Source organism: Anopheles cruzii, chromosome 2 (genome assembly GCF_943734635.1).
Source record: "Anopheles cruzii chromosome 2, idAnoCruzAS_RS32_06, whole genome shotgun sequence".
Taxonomy (NCBI): Eukaryota; Metazoa; Arthropoda; class Insecta; order Diptera; family Culicidae; genus Anopheles; species Anopheles cruzii.
The window spans coordinates 17,852,541-17,874,070 of record NC_069144.1 but is presented as its reverse complement, the minus strand read 5'-3'; the positions used below and the strand labels follow the sequence as shown (position 1 = coordinate 17,874,070).

Here is a 21,530-nt window from a genome sequence, read left to right as displayed (position 1 = left end):
GCGCAGTGTCTTTTATGAGTCTTTAATTTGGCGTTTTCATTTTGGCGTTTCAGGACGGTGAGCGAGGAAAACCGAGCCCGAGTTTCCCAACGCACACGGCGAGTGGGCGAGCTGTGTAGTTCTTGTGAAAGATTGCTGACAAGTGCGGCTCGGACTTGGGAACTGCTCCTTGGCGTGAAAGTGAATGGCGGCGATCGGTGTGAAAATGAGTGAAAATTTTCGTTCCCCCGAAGTGTGACCTCGTGAAAGAAAGAGGAGCCACTGGAAACACAGCACATTTTCTCGTGGAACGTCCTGGGTGTGTGTGGAACTTGGCGAAGGTGGGCGACACTCGGAGTGTAGAACGAGCGCGCTTGTAGATCATCCGTGGACCGTGTTTTGACCGTTGCATCGGGAGCAAAAGATAAAAACTGTTGTTCGGCGTTTGTTAATTTTAGAAGGAAAAATCAACATTTTGTGCGTGTGCTTCGGGGGCCGACAAGAGACACTTGCTTCGAAGAGGAAGAGCAAACCACCCCGGCCATGACGCAAACGGTCGAACCGAGAGCGTCCGCGGGTGCACCACGGCCCAGGATCACGATGCCACCGGTGTTTGTGGCGCCACCGCATCCACAGGCCAAGTACTCGCCGGCCCACTACTTCCAGCAGCTGCACCAGCAGCAGCTCCAGAACCCACTCTATCAACCGCCGCCGGGGATGACTCCGGTAACGCCCGGTTCCGCAGCGAGGATCTCGATTGGTCCGGACGGCGTTGCCGGGCTGCCACCGGGTGCGGCCGTTCCGGAGCAGCCCGACTACACCGACTACTACTCGATGTACCCGTCCAAGGCGGGTGAGTTTATGTTCAAGCAGTTCGAGGGCTTCCGGGACTTTACGATGAACACGGCCAAGTCCGGCCTGGGAGTGGGCGAAAAGTCCGTCTTCTGGATGTACACGAAGATCACGCGGTGGTCGCGGAACTGGTTCACGCACATCTTCCTGTTCCTGATGCTGTTCCTGTACTCCGTGGCCGGCGCTGCCCTCTTCATAGCCGTCGAAGGTGAGTCCTGCCGAGTGCGCCTCTTACCGGTTTCAATAAGCTCGTTCACTCCACATACAAGACGTCTCCTTGTTGCTTTCGACACTCGCCGGAATGTTGCCAACGGTCGAAAACAAAAAGGAAAATCGCTTTAAAGCATTAGCCAGCTGAGTGCTGCTCTGATTACCTTTAGTTCTTTTATTTGTCTCTTTTAAGATGTTTTTTTATTGGTTTGAGCTGGCAGTATTAGCACCCACTTAAAGGTTTGCACTCGAATTTGTGCACTGTCAGAGTTCAAACTGACGTCTTTCGCTTAGAACCGATTGATTCGTCCGGAGCCACGATTTCTTTAGATAATGTCACTGTCTGTTGGAACTCTCTGGAATTTGAGATATTATTTACAATTTAGAAACCATTGAGATATTTTTTATGTGCATGGCAATTGCGGCTAATCTTGTCAAGAACATGGCAGATTCATTTAAATGCTTCTCCGGATAACCTATCCGGAGCTTCTCCGGATGTGGCTTGGGGGCTTGGCAACCATAAATTTCCTTAAAATCCAACAAGTGAATATTTAGTCATTTATTTGCAATCCATTGAACCACGTAGCTTAGATGAAAAACATTAGATATATTTACACGCTGTATCATTTGGCTTAATACAAAGTTGAACATTACGATCAATAATTACAGTCGGCAACAGGCTGTTCAGCAAACGGATTGAACTGTGTTACAGACACATTAATAACGGTTAACAATGAATTGTGAATATAGATTGGAAAAAAATGTTAGAAGAACTGTCTTGTGTTTTAGAAAAAAACAGAATATGGTCTCGTAAAATTCAATAAATTATGTCAATACATTTGACATCATTTTCAAAAGTTCACGAAATCTATGACGACACACCGTCTCACACCCATCCAGACCTTCGCGCGTCGCATTATCATTCGCCTGACGGGGACCACCATCATCGGTGGTCGGTGGTTTGGTGCCGCGTTATGCTGCTATATTTTGTTAAACCCTCCTCTCGCCCGTGAAAAGCCGCAAACACAGCCCCACGTGCGCGACGTGACCACCGTTGCCGCCGTTGGTCAAACCGAACCGCCGCAGATGTCGGACAAAAGTCACCCCGAGCCGGCCGAAGACTCGACTGGCGCCCGACCTGATGCGGCTCCCAATTTATTTATTTTTATTTTGGTTTCCCCCCCAAAAAAAATGCCGTGTTCCGTTCCGTTAATCATCCGCTAAAATTATCTCCACGGAAACCGACAACCGATGGGTGGCGTTGTGATGAGCTGCCGATGCCGAGCTGCCAGCCTTTGGCCCAATTGGCGTGATCCTTATGCCGTCCTCTCGATGCGCGAGATGGGTTTCCCATTTTCCACTCCATTAGGACGCGGGGACAGTGCTCTAGATTTGTCAAACATCTCGCTCCCCACGAGTGGTGTTGACGGACGATCGATGATCGATGGTCGCGTGACGCAGTCGTCGTTTCTCCGCGCCGCGCCCGCAGGTGGTTTTTGTTGGTCGTCGGATCGTCTTGGAAGGGCGTCTTCAAGTAACCACGCGGCTATTGTGTAGCGGCCTTCTGTGGGTGCTAAACTGGGTTAGTTGACGTTGGTATGATGAGTTCTGAGAAATAAATAGGGATGAAGGGATTAGATTGCATGACACACAGACGTAGCACTAGCGGTCAGCTCGTTATGCTGACGACGCGTCAACAACGAATGTGCAAGCGAGTGGCATTCTTAGGGCTTAGGGAGATTCACCAGCACTGGGAAAAATTTACTATCTGCGTTATTGTCATCGTATTGATGTTGAAAACAGCTACTGTTTACGATGCTAATGTGTACAAAACGAGCACAGCAGGCTTTGTGCAGAAGTTATCTCCACTTCAGGCCAAGGATTAGTACATCTTTCGGGTGAACTGTTAAGCTCCGTCAAGGTTTCCCGATTTTGTGTATTTAATACAGGTGCTACAGATCAGTTCATTTTAGTTTTGAATTTGGCCACCTGTCTTTAAAGTTTTTGTATCGCTTCTAAAGCTTTGGCTTCATACCGAAGAATTCACTGCAAGAGTTGACTAATCGACGAAATGTTTGGAATAACGTGGACCAATTGGAGTGTTTAAAGGTTTTTATTAAATTCGTTAGTTCAATAAATTATTACTTATAGTGTAAGAAAAATCAGATATGCAGCTATCCTCACAAATCAAACATTTACATTTACATCCATTTTCTCCGTAATTTGCCGCTCATTTTGCCAATAGTTGCTATCTAATCAACCCTGTTATTTACCTTAAAATGAAAGTCTTGAACATAAAAATAGCATATAATTTATAGAAGTCGATCAATAACATGCATCTTTAAAAAAAATATTGAATTACACACGGAGCCTCATGGAGCAACATAAGATAAAGATATTCGGAAAGCTCATTCGGAATATTTTCGGAGTCGATAGATCGTTGCTTCGTTCGTTGCTTGATGGAAAATTCTCATCTATTAAACGATTCATACTGTTACTGTGAATATTATTTATTTATTGACAATGATCCGAGTTTTAAGCTTCATATGTTTACGTCTTTAAAAAACAATTTTAAGCACTTTGTCAAAAATAAACAAAATTTAAACTGCCTCTCGGGTGGATTCCCTAGGAAACCGTATTAATGCTTGTTGGGCTAACCTGACCACCACACATAACAAATCCTTTGAACACCCAAGTGGATGCTTACTGCCCAAAACCTCACATCACAACCGTATTAGTCATTTTAACGAAGCACATTTTAGTGAGCTACGATCACCGTTTTATTATGATACCATTGCATAATCCGAATGGCCCTGCCTAATTGCCGGAGTCAATTTTCCTGATTTTCGCGCATTTCCATTAACCCCTGGCTTCCGCTGCGGCTTGCCGGTCATAAACCACCGTTCTCGATCGCGGTTCGCTTTGCAAATGGCGCTCGCCCGACGAAATTAAAGAAATAAATATCGCACCGCTTCATTGCCGATGTTAATCGTAACCGCGTCGCTTTGCCCCGCCGTGCGTCTCGATAGGTGATGCCGATAGTGCACCGGAAGTAGTAGATGCCGCTAATATTGCCACCCCCATGCTCAGCGATGCGCCTTACACTGATGCTGCTGCTGCCGCGGCTGCTGTAAATGTTAGCTTCGAGCTGGACCAGCAGACCAGCGCCGTCTCTGGTAAGTTCCGTGCGTTAGCACCTCATAAAACAGTTGGCCGATGGCGGTTCCAAGAACAGCCGCGCGGTCGACGAGTGATGTGCCGATTTGGCGCGGTTTATGGTTGAGTGCCGTTGATTAATAAGCGCATACCTCTCGCGGGACGGACCTCTGTCGGTCGTGCTTAGCTAACTGCTGTTTGGCGATGACGCGTGTGTGAGTGTGTTGTGGGTTTAATAATTGTAATGAAAGCAATAACCGAAATGTGGTGAAGGTGGCCACACTAATTTGCAGTCTATTTGGCGTAATGGTCACGGATCGCTCTCGGCCGGCCGTCACAACAAACGGACCAGCACATCACCGGACGGTCCTGGGCCGCGTTAATCACGTCACTTTCTTCCGTTTAATTTGATGTTTCATTTTGCACAGACCCCATCAGGTCCAACGATATCGCCTGCGTGTGTGGAACGGGCCTTGGCCAATCCCGCCCCAAAGTCTGATCTTTCGGCACTCTCGAACTTGAGTTTGATTTGTTTATTGGGCCGGTGGCTTAAAAATAAACCCCGGGCGCACTGGCGGCCACGTGGATTTGATCGGCTTCTCGTCCACGGCGCATACGTCATTGAAACCTGGCCTGAGAGGTCGCGAGGTTTAGGGTGCCTTTCCTTAACCAAATCGCACAGGATCGCGTTCCGTGACAGATTTAACAGGCCATCCTCGCCAATGCCAGGCCATACGGGATGTGTGCCGCCATTTTCCCACCGACCCCCAAATTACGTCACATCGGTCTCGATTAGTTTATTGTTAAACAAATACAAGGGGAACATCAAGAACGGCCCAACAAGACACTGCCGGGGCGAGGCGGGGACTTTATAATCTTCATTTCCGAGCCATCCTCCCATCTGCGATCATTAAATCTAGCGACCGTAATCCATCTGGCTGGTGATCGACCGTGTGTGTGTTTGCTTTGCGAGTTGATGCTGTTTGTGGGGTGAGGTGTTTTATGAAGTTTGTTTACAATGTCCGCCAGTGTACGGAACGGGACCTAGTTCGGGAAGGAAGACAAATATTGTGTTTCTTGTTTTATTGGACGGGATCGCACTAAGCGGAAATATTAATCTGATTACTTCTTGTTCCGTTTTACTGTATTTACTTTGCGTCACCGTGTGCTGGGCCATCACGATCCGCAGGCACGCACGAAAAGAAGATGGAAACCAACGTGAACCACGCGAAGCGCATTTTGGCGAAAAATCTGCGCATCCTGGCGCTGGATCGCGAAAAGTTGGAGGTAAGCCACGGCGGGGAGGCATCGTGGAGGTCTTTGGGCCCTTGAGCTTAAACCGATCTTTTCGATTCACCCAACAGAACCCCGATCCGGACATCTGGGAAGGGCGGGCGATCAATCTGGTCGAGGAGTACAGTGCGGTGTTGTACCAGTCGTATAAGGAGGGCTCGTTCGAGAACAAGCAGAACAAGAAAACGTGGTCGTTCTGGAACGCGGTGTTCTACTGTGGCACGATCTACACCACCATCGGTAAGTGTAACGGGTCTGTTGTGTTATTTCACGTATATCATAATGCATCTGTCAATTTATTTCATGAATTATCAATATTTTATGCAATTAAAAAATAAACATCTTTATTATATCGGCTCTAATCGGGTATAACTTAATAATGAGTAATTCAGAAAGTTCTTCACGGAACAATCATAATCCACAACGTAACACCTGTTGTTACGCCGGAACAACTCCTTGTCAAATGAGTAAAGATTGCAAATGAGCTTATGGTGTAAAAACAGCATAAGCCGCTTCAAATAGACTCAAACAAACTCAAAGGTTGTTCAACAAAAAACGGTCGATTTTTTTGTTCTTACACCCGAAATGAGCTAAAAAGCCGTTGATAGTTATCTTATCAGAATCGACTGTTGTCATAGGTCCCGAGGCGGCCATCTGTACGATATTGTATTTCACGCAAAATGATAAATTACAAACTTAACGATAAAAAAAATGCATTTAAAATGTTGTTTGTTTGTTAAAATGTTAAAATTGTTTCATGTTGTTTCAATGTTTTCATGTTTTCATGTTGTCTTTTCAAGTTTTTTTTTGAAACTAGAAAACACCCTATAGCTACTAATTTCCAAATCCAAATTCACCAAAACGTTATAAATTTCAATTATTGAATTATTAAAACTGAAACCAAAAGCCAAGCGAAAACTCAACCAAAGTCGATGGTGGAGTCAAATAATAATGGCCACCACTGTGAAAACGGTCGAGCTCCTTGGTCCTTGTCAGTATGAGTGAGTTTCACTATTGATTTTGAGTTGCTGTTAAATTTAATCAAAGCACATGTAAAGAAAACAAAAACGTTGAAAAAAGTCCGTAGATTCTTTCTAAACCCCAAATATGTCCGCCTCTCCCATACGAATTCCCCATAGTGAGCCGTCGAGTAATAGTAACCGCCGTAGCAGAGTACTGGTGGTGGTGCTACCCGCGTACTACTTATTTGCCGTACTGGTGGTGGTGTTGGCCGGCGTTCTTTCGGAAAAACATCTGCATTTCCACCGACTGCACCGGTGACGCGGGTTTTGCACCAAACACGGCCGCACGCGCTGTGTGTGACGTACTTGCGGATGGAATTTTCCTTTCGAATGCCACGAAAAAAGGAACACGCAAGTGCAGTTTATTGCTCACCAAGCACAGGGGCGTGTTATTTTTCTTTTTATTGAAATTCATGCCACCCCCACGGCCATCCGTTCGTCTGCCTGTGACAGTAAATCAGCAGACACCAACAGCTGATCGCGTCACGTAGCAGGTTGTTGGGCACGAAAGTATTGCGCCGAACCAACACAACCGTCCCCGTCACGGAGAACCGAACCGATGTGGCCGGCAGGCAGGATGCGGCGGGAAAGCGTCCCAAAAGTGAGACGGTTTGCGTGTTGCGTGCGTGAAAATTTTCCTCCGCTGTGTACTTATTTTTAGCCCCATTTGGCACCGGCACGGCGACCGCACAGAGCACATCGAGCGGTCGCCGCGTACGGTTCTCTCCCGGTTTTTCGGCTTCGAGGAAATTCTTCCTACGGTTTTCGCCACCAGCGAAGAAAGAAAAAGGAGGATTTTCCACCGAATTTCCCACGGTTTCGAATTATCCGATCCGGTGCGCGTGCCGCACGTCGTCGTTGAGGTCGTCGAGGTGCCAAGTGACACTCCGGAAAATGTGACACTCCGTGCAGGAGTCACATTCAAGCGTGTGAGGCCATTAAGTGTGTGACAATCGGTGTGTGATCGACGGCCTGTGCGTGTGTGTGTCGGTGAATGTGGATACTTATTTTCGTAACCGACCCGTTACCGTAACCGACGATGGAGGCGAATAACGGAGCGGCCTCAGCCCACCAGCACCAGCAAATGGTGCCGGTGGTGGCGCGGAGGCGTCGCCGGACCGCGCGGCAGCTGCGCGAATCGACACCGGATCCGGGAACGCGCGGGAGCCTGGAAGGCAGTGCCTCGAATTCGGCCGACGATCCGGCCGAGAGTGGCTCGGAGTCGGCCCGCGGCCAGGGAGGAAGCACCGTCGACAGCAGCCCGTCGTCGTCGAAGAAAAGCCTGATCGAGCGGGCGATGGAGTACGGGAGCGCGCACCGGAACAAGATCCTGGCGCGGAAGGAGAAGAAGCTGGCGACGGTGCTGGTTCCGCGCAGTCGCTCGGTCCCCCGGGACGAGGGCGACGTGCCGAGCAGTCCGGAGATCTTCTCGCTGCTGCGCCGGGCCAAGCGGAGCCTGTCGGGTGCAAGGTGAGTTCGGCGCTTCTACTGTTTTTTCGTTTTTTTTTTTCTCGGGATGTCTGATGGCAACCTTGGGACCAACGCTGGCAGCGATTCATAATTTTTGCATCGATTTTTGCTTTCGTGCGCTTCGCTAAGTAACGCTCGGCCAATGTGAAGACTCCCCAGCGGATGTCGCCATTGTTGGCGAAAGAACAGCAACTATGGGTTGGGATGGACCTTTTTTATAGACTTTAAATGAACCAAAAAAGCACTCTCATTATGCTTAATACGTTAATGTTAAGTTGATGTGTAAAATAGTGCCAATGATCTCAATTTTTATTTGGCTTCTTCCTCTAGAATATTATCTAAATAGTCCATTGATGTTTGATTCATCTTAGTATGATATTATGATTTCTTCATATTCTTGTTTGTATGCATGTAAATCCTTAATGATCCCCAATTGATCTTTAAGATTGATAGCGTTTACATTAATATTAATGATTTGATGATGAAGAGAACAATATTTGAAGATGAAACCAACCTTTAGAGCGCATTGGCTAAAACTTATCTAAGAATCTGATGCCAGTAAAATAACTTCTCAAGTCAGCAGTCCTTGATTAGATGGTTCAGTAGATTAATTGTTTTATTTTCAACGCTAATCCTTGAAGAATGCCAATGCCGCACTACTAAAACAATTGATCATAACTTATTACCTATTTTTTATAGACAATACTGAGGAGGGCTCTTTAATTTGGCGCATTTGTTAACTGTTCCTGATGGACATCTCTCTTCGTCTCTTCGCACAGAAAACCGAAAACGGACGACTCGAGCGACGGGGGCCGCATTTCCGACACTGAGGTGCGCAAGCGGCGCGAACGAATCGAGCGCTTCCAGAGCGATCGCGCCCGCGAAGGCGACGGGAAACCGACGGGAAACCTCACCAACAGCAACCAGGCGAACCTGCAACGGTTCAACGAGGAGCGGCGCCGCTTCGAGCTGGAGAAGCTCAAGTTCCTGCAGGAGAAGCGCGAACTCGACCGGATGCGGCTCCGGCGGTTCGAGAAGTACCGCGAAGAGATGCTCGAAGAGCAGAGCCGCAAGCTGAAGGTGAAACTACAGCAGGAGCGCTCGAAGACCATCGAAGCTACCCCACTTCCGCCGCTGCCACTTTCCTCCGGAAGCATCTCACCGCATCACCGAGGATCAGCGACGCCGGTCAAGGAATCGACCACACCACCCTCGGTGGACCGTGTGAAGAAGAAGATCCTGATCGTCCCGAAGGCACGCTCGTCCAGTCACTCGGCGTCGACCAGCGAAGACGAAGGTGGCCGCCTATCGTCGGACGAGGAGGTAAAGCAGGCGGCCCCGGTCCGCCGGCGGTACTCACCCCGCAAACCGAAGCGACCCCGGGCGACGATGAAGCTGCTCGAACCGATAAAACCACTGCCCGGGGTCGCCGATGGCATCACGTCACCAGAGTCCGAACTACCTTCGGACTATCAGCCGGAAGAGGAAAGTGTGGCCCCAGCACCGGTACCGAGGCCGGAAGAACCGAAACCGGTCGAACCGGAAATGGTACTCACCCACAGGCGTGTCCCTGGGAAGGAACCATCGCCGATCCGAGCCGAAAAACCGCAGGAGGAGTCAACAACAGTGGTGAAGACTTCAGTTGTCGATGACCCCAAGAAGGAGACGAATGGCACGACGGAGCACCCGAAAGGTGATACGGCGATCGTCGAGGATGTGAAGAAACCGCGCCGTCGAAGGCCACTGGTGCTGTACGTGGAGCAGCCAGGCGATAGCTTCGGCTGCGGTGCGCTCCTGAAGGAATGGTACGAAATGTGGCAAGACTTTGTTGAGGATCACCCTGAGGAGCTGGTCCGGATGCGGCTACAGGTCAATCACTGTGTGTTCTACTTCGGCGTGATGGTGCTGCTGTGTGGTGTCGGAGGGATCGCCTTCCGGCTCACGGAGGGCACGTTCGAGTCGCAGTACAAGTGTGGCGTGAAGCGCGTCAAGCGAGAGTTTATCGATCAGCTCTGGCTGTCCAGTCACAGTCAAAGGTAGAGCGGAGCGGAGTCCCCAAAAAGCGTTTGTTCGACCGAAGATCTTCAACTTCATTGTAATGTGTATTACGTACTCCACAGGGAGGATGACTGGAAGCTCACGGCACGGAACCGGCTGCGGAAGTTCGAGGAGGAGCTACAGATTGCGTTCGAGGCGGGCATGAAGTCGTACAGCGGGAACACGGCCTGGAACTTTATCAACGGAGTCATCTACTCACTCACGGTGGTGTCCACGATTGGTAAATCCGATAAGCACCAAGAATAAAGAACTAGTCGACATCTGGTGGATTCCTTGACGCTCATTATCATTCTCAGCTACTTAATATACAACTCCTTCAACATAACTTGCAGTTTTGTACTAAAATTGGACCCGATTATTCAATTACAGGATACGGACATATTACACCCTCTACGACGACGGGACGGGCACTGACGATCGTGTATGCCATCATTGGCATACCGATCTTTCTGATCGTGCTGGCCGACTTCGGTAAGCTGTTCACGCGCGGCATCAAGTTTCTATGGGCGTACGTGCGGCGCCTCTACTACACCGGATCGTTCCGGAAGGTCCGGAAAACGGCTCAAGTGCAGGTAGGCAGATACTAAGACGTCCCATGTCTCATGCCAACTGACTACTAATGTCCCAACCTTCCAGGAAGTAATGAAGGGGCTGAACGTGATGTACGATATGGTCCGACGACCCAGCGGTGACAACGAGCTGCAGGCCTCGACGACAACGGCCGCCACTCCGATGATCCCACCCCAGCAAACCCCTCCACCAGCGGTGCCCCATCCCTACCGGCTGCCGGTGACGGCCGAGGGAGGTCAAGCGGCGACCGGGATCGAGCTAGCTCCCGATACGCCGACTACCCCGATTCCGGAGACGTTCGAGATCGATGACGAGTTCAACCTGCCCATCTCGGTGGCCATCTTCATCCTGGTCGCGTACATGCTGTTCGGGGCGACGATCTACTTCACGTGGGAAAACTGGAGCTTCTTCGAGGCGTTCTACTTCGTGTTCATCTCGATCTCCACCATCGGCTTCGGGGACTTTGTGCCGCAGCACCCGATCTACATGATGTGCAGCATACTGTATCTGATCTTTGGCCTCGCGCTCACGTCGATGTGCATCAACGTGGTGCAGCTAAAGCTGAGTGACAGCTTCCGGCAGGCGAGCGCCAAGATTGGGGCCACCATTGGCCTGCAGATGGCGGAGGCGGCCTCACTGCAGCAGTCTCCGGTCCACACGCCGATCGAACTGGCCGCGGTGCACACGTCCACACCGACCAGCGCGGGCGAAGGTGGAGCCTCGCCACCACCGGCCGCCGCAAATGGCTCTCCGGCCCTGCCGACCCGACCTTCCAGTGCCGTTCAGAAACCGGACAAGAAAGACTGAACGGGAACCGGGCACAACCAAAAGGACGATGGACGAAAAAGGGGCCCAGCGTGGCCACGTGTGCTCTTGTACCATTAGGAATCTTCTACTTAGTTTATACTGTGCTGACGCAAGAAGTTTGTTATTTAATCGAGTTTAAGTTTAAGGACGAACAATGGGGCGGAGAGAGACAAACCAAAAGCTGCGGAGAAGCGAGGAGCTTCCTCCGGATATTGCCTACGTGTGCTGCGCAGGATTGTGCTATGCGATTGTGTTTTTGCTGCGTTTCCTTGGAGCTCTCGCGCTCCCGGAACGTGTGTACGCGCAATATAGATACGAATAAAGCTGCTCTTTTTTACGTATATTGTACAATCGAAACTAAAAAAACGGCGAATTTTTTCTTATCCTTTATCCTGTTATCTGAAATGGAATCACCAACATTCTATACCGATTTTTTCTACGATTATCGAAGGACGGCGAAGTTTTGACGAATTTTTGGAGCAGATTTTTCCGGCAGCATGTTACGAAAACCGCCCAAGAGAATGGCCAAGAAATGGCGGACAATGCGAAAACCTCTGCGTCAGGTCGAGAAGAAAAGCACGAGTAACGTTTTCGCAAATGTTGTCCCTGAAGCTTCCGATGAATACTGATTTTCTTTCGTGCTTTGCTACGAGCCTTACCTTACTTTTCTCCCTCATTTCTTTCGGTGGCCAATTTCTTTCCAATTCCAGCGGAAGAAAAGAATCGTGACAAAAATCCTTTTAAATCAGGACTGGCGACCAAGAGCATTTTGAAAATTACAAAAGTTCTTGAAGTCCATGTCCAAGATTTGAATGTTTGTTCAAATGTTCCACGTTTCGACATTGACTAACATTTGAGGAGGCTCCAAAGTACACTAGTTTCGGGTTCAAAACATTTTATCGGCGGTCTATTTAACTCACCCATGGTCCGCCATTTTTTAACGGTTTAAAACCATTTCGAAAACGCACGCGTTTCCCTCCGGCGCGACCATCGCACGTACGCAGCCCAATGATGGCGAAGTTCTGCGTCGTGTGCCGCGAAATGAAAACATTGCGCCTCCCCGTCCATATGCGGAAAAACGATGCGAAACCGCGGAGACGGAAAACCGTCCCACAACGACCACTTGTTTGTGCCGAGGAGTACGGTCAACAACGGGGACCAACCCTCGTTGCGGGGCGACCGAAACGGAAACACGGTGTCCTTGCACGTGCGCGCAAGCGACGCCAATATGACGGGCGCCGGAAACGTGAAGTCAGGGGGTCAGGCCGCCCGGCGGGGGGGTTGAATTTTGTTGTGATTTTTCACCTCCCCTACCGAAAAAGACGACCGCGCGCTCCTGTCACAGTCGTCAAAAAGCCAGGGCTGCCAACAGCGACGGGCCAAAGTAGTAAGGAGCCCACACCGTGGTCGCAAAATCGATAAACTCGCAGCACAAAACAGTTGGGTCGCCCCGGAGAGTTCGCAGCTCGCGCGTAGCGTGGTCTCGCGCAGTTCCTGAGGGGTGGTTTCTATTGGTTTCGCGCCCAGGTTCGCGCCTCGACGCCACACAATCGAGGTGAGTGTGGAAAAACCACAGACCTTCACGGAATTCACGGAAACTCGCACGGAAATTCGCACAGCAGCGGACGGACGGAGCGATGTAAACTTCGCAAGGATCCTGTGCCTCTCGGTGTGTGTGTGCTTACGAGTGTCGGTGGTGTGCGTGTCCGTGCCCGCTCCCTTGGGTGTGTTGGTGTGTAGTGGATTGGGCTAGCCAGCGGATTGGATTTTTCTGCTCGATCACTGCTCAACTCCACTACTGGCTATCGTTCTGGGTGGCCATCCCTCCGAAACTCGCGAGACGGGGAGATATTTTCAAGGCGAAACCCGCGGACTCAAGGATTCAAGGTGTGCGGTTGTGGTGACCCCGAAAGTGGTTGCAATCGCGCTAACTGCGATGGCTGCTGAACCGTATCGAGACGGGCACGGTCAAGAAATGCTGGTACCTCGCTGCTGGAGGTCTACCAATCGGTGCCACTTCGGAGAATAATCATCTTTCGTAGTAGACCAAGGGTAGTGGAACCACGGAAAATCCTTTCGTGCTTCAGTGTACGTGTTCAAAAAGAAATGTACGACGGTCACAGTGACGTCCAAGTGTACGACGATGCGGACGGGCAGTGTGGGCGGCAGCAGCGGTGGTGTTAACGGGCCACACGCCACGGAGTGTAGTGCAATTTTTACTTTAGTCCAATTTTATGCGGTACCTACGCGGGGATAGGCAAGGCTCATCGAGATAACCAAACCAACCAACGAATACTAGGATAGCACAATTGCGCACCAGGAAGAAGGGCCAGCTTCCGAGAGGCATCGATTTTTGGTCCCGATCCGCGCTACGTAATTGTCTGTGGACCCGGGTGATCTCGGAGCGATCGTCGTAGCCAGCCAAGGATATCATTGTAGAGGGCTCTCCGTAGACATCAACAGATCCCCACATCCGGAACCTTCGGCCTGCCTGTTGCGGATTTGATGCGGCGTCCGGACCTGAGCGAAAGCGAGAGTAGACCAGCAAGCGGGAGGCATGAGCCGTAGCCGGCGGTCCTCTTTTGGCCACCAGCACTACCAGCAGCAGTTTACGGTCACGTCCACGATCAACTACACCGACGATGGGCTGTGCGACGGGGCCACGGCCAACCCCGGGATGGTGGTGTCGGGAGGCGCTGGCGCTGGCACCTCGTCCCCGTCACGCTTCAGTGAGTCGTCCTACTCGAATCTGGGCTCCCGGCTGACGGCAGCGTACGCTGCGCAGACCTCGGCATCGGCACCGGCCCCGGCGGCAGCCGTAGCATCGGCGTCTTCTTCGTCGATCGCTTCGTCCGTAGCCGATTCGCGATATGGGGCTGCCGAGGAGACGGGTCATTTGCGCCCGTGCTGTATATCACCGGTGGTGGCTCCGGTTCACCACTCGGACCGCTACTCGACCAGCTCGGCCCCGACGTCCATCATGTACCCGGAACAACGGAACGGGCCACACCATCGTTCGATGTCGCCCAGTTCCAGGTAAGTTCACGGTCCAGTTCCGGACGCTAGAGGGTCACGATCCTTACTTACGCTTTGCTTTCTCGCCCTCCCCACGACAGGACACGCTATCCGGTGCCGGAGCGGTTCCGAGATCCACCGGCGGTCTCGACACCGCCAGCCCAGTCGGCGAAAGTGGACCAGTTCGGTAACTACCTGATGGCTGGGTCGCCCCTGATGACGAGCTCGGAGAGCTACAACTATCTCACCTCGACCGTGCACACTCCCGTCAAGCGGTACATCCCGACGCCACCGCCCCCGGAAAGCTACCAGCACGATCCGCCGCCGCCCGGACCGAGCCTGATGGCGGGTCTGATGGCTTCCGGTGGCGCCGGTATCAACATCATAACGACGCCGGGCCACGGACCACCCCCGATGGGCACTTCGTCGTTAATCAAGTCACTGCCGTACCGACTCAAGATGAAACCGCCGGATGGTGGACGGGGTGAAGACGGTGCCGCGGACCATTACGCAACGCCACCCCGGGCAAGACCGGTCCGCCTCCCCGACCAGTGCCAACAGTCGATCTGCAGTTTCGGTCAGCAGCAGACTGGCGGCGGCGGCCGGCCATCGGTCGGCGGCGAGTATTCGCTGATGCGTGCCGCAACGCCGGTCAGCATCATGAGCGAACCGATGGCGGTGCTCGGTCAGCACGCCTCGTCGGACGAAGAGGCGCAGTGCTATCAGTGTACGAGTCTGCGGCACGCAACCGGCGTCCATCAGACAACGCAAACGTCCGCCGGTGGGCCGATCAGCCCGCAGCCCCTGTCGATCTCGTCCGTGTCGATGTCGGACATGGAACGCCAGTCGCCGCTTAGCCCACCGCCACTGTACGCACAGCCGCAGCAGCCACAGCATCAGCACCACCACCATCATCACCATCATCACGGGCATCATCATCATCATCAGCACCAGCATGGGGCGCACCAGTCGCAGCAGCAAGCGCAGCACTATTCCCTGGCAACGCCTGGAGCTGACGACGGGGCGCAATCGCTGATCATTGCCCAATCGCACGCACTCAGCAACCCATCGATCATCATCCAGTACCAGCATCAGCAGCACATCCAGCAGCAGCAACATCAGCAACAGCAACAACAACAGCAGCAGCAACAGATCCAGCAGCAACCCCTGTACCAGCAGTTGCAGCAGTTGCAGCAGCAACAGTTGCAGCTACAGCACCACCAGGCGCAGCAGCAACAGCAACAACAGCAACAGGTTCAGCATCATCAGCAGCAGCTACAGCATCTGCAGCAGCTACAGCCGCGGCTGCAGCCGGATTCGACGCCGTCGACGCTGCAGCGGAACGTGCAGGCGATCCGGCAGCAGCGGCTGTCGCACAAGCAGCGCCTGAAGGAGTACCTGCGCCGCAGCACGGCCCAGTTCTTCGGCGTCGACCAGCGGCACGACGAGTACGAGCAGCAGAAGTGGGAGGACCGCCAGAAGCGGTTCGCCGTACGGCGGTTCGGCTCGCTGAAAGAAGAGCACCACCAGCCCGGGGGGGCACCGGGGTCACCCGCATGAGCCTGCCGATCAGCTGCTTCACGGTGGCGGTTGCGGTGACGGCGGTGCAGCGGCCGCTGCCGCCCACCTAACCCACAGCGATCGCCCCGACGTGCTGCCCGCCCAGAGCCAGGACGAGCCGGAGACGGAACAGAACCGGCGACAGCGCTTCAACCCGTACTTCCGGCACGGCCTAGCCGGCGGCGGTGCCGGCGAGGAGCCGCTGGTCGAGCGGAAGCCGTCCGTGTCGCGCATGATGCTGAACGGGGCCGTGTTCGTGGTGCAGAGCCTGCGGCACCGGGTGCCCCGGCGTCCGAAGCAGTGGTCCCGCAGCTTCGCCCCGGCCCACGTGGCGCTCAACAACGACGACAACGACATCTACGACGGGCTGACACCGGTCCAGGACGACGAGATGTTTTTCGATGTGCCGCAGGTGCTGATGGGGGCTGCCGGGGGTTCGGTGGCCGCACCGGACCAGGGCGAGCTGTGTGCGCAGGATGAGCCGCACCGGCAGATCTACCTGCTGGAGGCGGCCGCGGCAGCGGCAGCTGCGGCCAGCAGTAGCAGCACCAGCAGCAGCATGGTCAGTGGGGCCGGTGGCTGGCGGACGCGGTCCGCCGAACAGCAGCACCTCCAGCAGCTGCACCACCACCATCACCAGGACGGTGGCCGTGGTGGTGAGCCGGGTGGCCGGAACGCGGCCATGTTCCAGTTCCTGTACGGGCAGCGCATCCCCGGCACGATCCTGGAGAGCGTGCTGGACAACTCGCGGCGCCCGTCGCGCCACTGCCTCAAGCTGTTGCGTCCGAATGCGCTCGACGATCGGTACGATTACCGACCGTTTTTCACGTACTGGGTCAACACGACGCAGATCCTGGTGCTGCTGTTGACGCTACTGTGCTACGGAGTCGGCCCGATCGGCATCGGGTACGAGCAGAAGAGCAGCCAGGTGCTGGTCACCAGCTTGAGCCTCCAGACGGTAAGGGTGCCCTTCTAGCTCTATCTCAAGCTTTTCGGATTGATGGTCTTTTTCTCTCGCCGCCGCCGCCGCAGGTTCAGCACTACGAGCAACGAAACATTTGGATAGGGCCGCGGCGCGACGATCTGGTGCACCTGGGGTCGAAGTATGCGCCGTGTATGCGGCGCGATGGCCGCGTGATGGACCAGATCTCGAAGACCCGGAAGCAGGAACGCGAAACGGCCTGCTGTATACGGAACGATGACTCGGGCTGCGTCCAGAGCTCCCAGGCGGACTGCTCCGTGCGCGGACTGTGGCCAACGGTAGGCTCGGCAAGCGTCAGCCTTCCTCGCCTGGCGAACATTAACGGTGTCTGGCCATTTTCAGACCATTTCGACGTGGAAAAAGTGGTCCCCGGGCGACTCTGGGCCGGGCGGGCGCATCTCGGGCAGTGTGTGCGGGCTCGACCCGAAGTACTGCGATGCGCCCGCCTCGATCGCACCGCACGAGTGGCCGGACGACATCACCAAGTGGCCTATCTGCCGGAAGAACAATCAGTTCACCCAGCGGTTCCGCTTCAAGGACCACACGGCCGAGCACATGGTGTGCGAGGTGATTGGCCACCCGTGCTGCATGGGCATCTCGGGAGAGTGCCGCATCACGACGCGCGAGTACTGTGATTTCGTGCGCGGCTACTTCCACGACGAAGCTTCTCTGTGTTCACAGGTCAGACGGCGGGCGTCGGCTGCCAGGACTCTCGCGCTAACAAGACTCTCGTGCCTTCCACAGGTTTCCTGCTTGAACGATGTGTGCGGCATGTTCCCGTTCATCGTGACCGACCTGCCGGACCAGTTCTATCGGCTGTTCACGTCGCTCTACATCCACGCCGGCATCGTTCATCTCATAATCACTGTTGCCTTTCAACACGTTCTCCTCGCCGACCTGGAGCGGCTGCTGGGTTCCCTGCGAACGGCGATAGTCTACATTGGGTCGGGCGTGGTCGGCAACCTGACCAGTGCCATCTTCTTACCCTACAAGCCGGAGGTGAGTTGAAAAGGCGTGTTCCTCCCGACCTGTCCGACACGCGTTCAATGCTTGTCTTCCCCTTCAGATTGGTCCACTTCCGTCGCTGGCGGGAACGCTGTCCTCGCTGCTGGTGCTGCTCATCCTGTGCCACTGGCGGAACCTGAAGAAACCGCAGTACGCCATGTTGAAGATGCTGTTCCTCGGATGTCTGCTGTTCGGGATGGGCACGCTGCCCTGGCAGCAAAACTTTACCGGCCTGATATCGGGGCTCCTGTTCGGCATCACCTTCACGCTCGCTCTCACCCCGTACCTCAGCTTGACCAAGTACAGCCGGAAGGGCAAGGTAAGATAACGCCAGGCAAGATCTCCCTGGATCCTGTTCCGTCAATCCCGCCCTTTTCTTCCAGATTAAGCTCGTGTGGACCTGCTTCGTGCTTTACTCGGTGCTGTGCGCGCTCATGTTTCTGGTGTTCTACCTGTTCCCGACCCTGCTGTCGCTCAACTTCCTCGAGGGCAACCAGATCGCCAGCATCAACGACAACAACGGCGGGCCGCACGACCACTTCAACCCGTACGATACGTTCAACTACTTTAACGCCAAAAACAGCGGTGACGGTGGCGGCTCGCCCCACGGTGGCATCATGCTGCCGGGTGAGTCCGGCGGCGCCAGGAACGGAGCCGACGGCGGCAGGATCAAGGACTACGATCGTGGCGGCGGTGGCGGGAGCAATCGGTACGGTGGCAACGGCGGCGGAAACGGTGGCGGTGGCGGTGCTATTAGCATGTCGGGGGGCACTATAAAGGCCATTAATCCCAAATACAATAATATAAATAGTAACGGTAATCCTAACGCTAAATCCAATATTCATAGTCATAAGATGGTAGCTATATGTGAGAAGGGACAGTGCAATCCGCGCCCGAACGCATGACGGCGAGGTGTTCTACGCTCGGTTACGGTGCCCCCGCTCTGGCGGTCGGTTTGCATGTTTTACTCATCCTTATCACGATTACTGTACCCGATTACACGCCCGATAACGAAGCATATACATAACAGCCGCCAAGCAACAGAGCGCAAACCCACTATATATACCGATATACTCCGACTCACAGATTCACACACGCTCTATAAGACGCGGTGGCGCGAACCGATGTTTAGCGAAAATTAGTCTGCAACCGGCGCAAAGAAGCGAACACAGAAACCGAGAGGAAAAACACAGGGCCATCAGCGTCTCGCGAAGAAACGGTGCGCTAAACTGTGTTTGTGCGTGTTTGTGAAAAGTGATGAAAATCAAAGAAAAAACACGGGAAATTAAATGAAATATATAAAAAACAAACGACGCAGAACATGGTGATTCATTACCATAGTAAGCCGATCTGTCGTTCGAGTTTATCTCGGAAAGAAACAAAACATTAACATTAAGTCCTTGTTGCGAAGAGTTTATGGTTTATAGTCTTGGTCTAGAGCCTTAAATTGATCGTTGTATAGGAAAGTCCTGTAGTAGAAGTAGTACAAAATGGAATACTCCCAGCTGATCCGACTAAATGCAACAAATGCATTAAGGTACGTTTCTTGTCCTGGAATTGCTAATGAATTTAACAGAGACTGTAACTGCTTCTTTAACTGATCCAATGAGAAGCGAGAAGAATAGATTATTAGATAAATGTTTGGAATGCCGAAAGTTTCAGCAATATGGCGCATTTCAGTAATCTGTAAAGGAAACAGTTAGTTTAAAAAAGGAGTACTAGATTCTGGGCTGCGTACGTTTATTAACTTTAGACGTACGCAGCTCGCTCAGCAGAATGGCACAACTGTCAAACGCAGCCTGACGTTTGTTTTTGTTGTGATTCAAATCGTCCTGTGTTTAGCCGGCGAATTGGACATGTTATTAGCAGCACTTCTACACTCCGTTTGGACCCTTTGAAGCGAAATGGAGGTAAAAGTTAATCGGAAAAACAAACCCTCCACCGAGGACGAACTGTTGCTGTTGTCGAAGCAAGAATTGGTGGATAAAATCAAACAACTGGAAGCCCACAACACACAGCTCAAGAGTATCGTGCAGAAAAACCTGAAAACGGACAACGGCGCGAGTGGGAAGTGCCGAAAGAAACGGCCGTTTGACTTCAGCAAATGCCATAAACGCCACATTCTGTTGCGCTTCTATTACCTCGGCTGGGACTATCAAGGATTTGCGGCGCAGGAGGATTCAATCGAAACGATCGGTAAGTGTTTGGTCGCCTGACGATCCTCGACGGTAGCTTCACTTCTTTGCCACTTCTCACAGAACATCACCTTTTCGCGGCGCTCGCGAAAGTCTGCCTCATCGAGAGTCGTGAAACGTCCAACTACAATCGCTGCGGTCGGACGGATAAAGGGGTCAGTGCTTTCCACCAGGTGGTCAGTCTGGATGTCCGGTCGAAGATCGCCCCAGAAGAGGATCAGCTGAGCGCCGCCAGTCTGAACGACGAGCTGGACTACTGTGCGATGCTGAACCGTGTGCTACCGGAAGAGATTCGGTGCGTGGCGTGGATGCCGATGGTGAACCCGCGATACAGTGCACGGTTCGATTGCAGGTCACGCACCTATCGGTATTTCTTTCCGCGTGGTGACCTCAACTTGGAAGCAATGCGCGAGGCATGCGCACAATTCGTAGGAACGCACGATTTTCGGAACTTTTGCAAAATGGATGTAGCGAACGGAGTGGTCAGCTTCGTTCGGAGTATCGAACACATGGCTATCCATCCGTCGCAGGCCGATAGCCACGGCGATCAGAGCTACGACATGCTGTTTGTGGAGCTGCGGGCCAAGGCTTTCCTGTGGCATCAGGTACGGTGTATCATGGCCGTGCTGCTACTGGTAGGGCAGGACCGCGAGCAGCCAACGATCGTGAGGGAACTGCTGGACGTGAAGAGCAACCCCTGTAAACCACAGTACAGTATGGCCAGCGATGTTCCGCTGAATCTGTACGATTGCCAGTTCAACGAAAAGGGCAGCGAAGGCGCAGAAGCACCCGGTGAGAGCGATTTGCGTGACTGGATCTACAGCGAGGACGATTTGCGGCGCACGATCGTGGATCTGCAAAGTTTGTGGACCCAGCAAAGCGTCAAGTAAGCCAGAAAGTTTCGGAGCTTCCAGAATCAGTTTCGCTGATTTGTGACCCGTTCCAGAACCACCATGATGCGAGAAATGTTGGCCACATTGAGCAGCGTTTTGAAGGAGCGATTTGACTCGAAGGACCCCATCAGCAGTCAGGCTGATTCACTAACGCTGGGCGTCAGAAGTCGAGAGTACTGTCCGCTGCTGGAGCGCCAACGCTGTGGTAAGGCATATCGGGATCGGGACTTTTATTTTTCTCTCGCATAATTTCACACACTCTGTCTTCGGTTTGTTGCGGACTGTGCGAACAGAAAGTCTTGAGAACCGCATCGAGCATTACACCAAGAAGCGACGCATCGAGGTTAGCAACAAATCAATCACCGAGGAAAGCGAGCCTCGGGAGGATGAATACGAACGGGGCAAAACAGTGGCCAGCACATAGCAGAGGAACATAAAGCGGATCCTGGCGGTCCCGTCAGCA

At 52.8% G+C, this 21,530-nt stretch overlaps 4 protein-coding genes across 4 annotated transcripts; all 4 read left to right on the top strand.

Moving 5' to 3' along the window:
• Nucleotides 1–579: 579 nt before the first annotated feature.
• Nucleotides 580–6,321, top strand: LOC128278574 (uncharacterized). Its single transcript, XM_053017302.1, has 4 exons — nucleotides 580–1,039; nucleotides 5,387–5,484; nucleotides 5,562–5,730; nucleotides 6,308–6,321. The coding sequence occupies exons 1-4, from the start codon at nucleotides 580–582 to the stop codon at nucleotides 6,319–6,321; spliced, it is 741 nt and encodes a 246-aa protein (XP_052873262.1).
• Nucleotides 6,322–7,551: 1,230 nt separating this feature from the next.
• On the top strand, nucleotides 7,552–11,729 carry LOC128278573 (uncharacterized). The gene is made up of 5 exons (XM_053017301.1): nucleotides 7,552–7,982; nucleotides 8,762–10,018; nucleotides 10,103–10,260; nucleotides 10,410–10,612; nucleotides 10,677–11,729. Exons 1-5 carry the CDS (start codon nucleotides 7,552–7,554, stop codon nucleotides 11,415–11,417), a joined length of 2,790 nt encoding a protein of 929 aa, XP_052873261.1. The 3' UTR covers nucleotides 11,418–11,729.
• A 2,245-nt stretch (nucleotides 11,730–13,974) lies between these two features.
• LOC128267495 (inactive rhomboid protein 1-like) lies at nucleotides 13,975–18,884 on the top strand. The gene is given in 8 exon segments (XM_053004340.1): nucleotides 13,975–14,453; nucleotides 14,534–15,955; nucleotides 15,957–16,950; nucleotides 17,025–17,252; nucleotides 17,317–17,655; nucleotides 17,719–17,973; nucleotides 18,041–18,298; nucleotides 18,363–18,884. Coding segments are annotated over 8 exon segments (4,497 nt in total).
• Nucleotides 18,885–19,883: 999 nt separating this feature from the next.
• Nucleotides 19,884–21,491, top strand: LOC128278572 (tRNA pseudouridine(38/39) synthase). The gene is made up of 4 exons (XM_053017300.1): nucleotides 19,884–20,175; nucleotides 20,238–21,060; nucleotides 21,121–21,272; nucleotides 21,361–21,491. Exons 1-4 carry the CDS (start codon nucleotides 19,884–19,886, stop codon nucleotides 21,489–21,491), a joined length of 1,398 nt encoding a protein of 465 aa, XP_052873260.1.
• The last annotated feature ends 39 nt before the right edge of the window (nucleotides 21,492–21,530 follow it).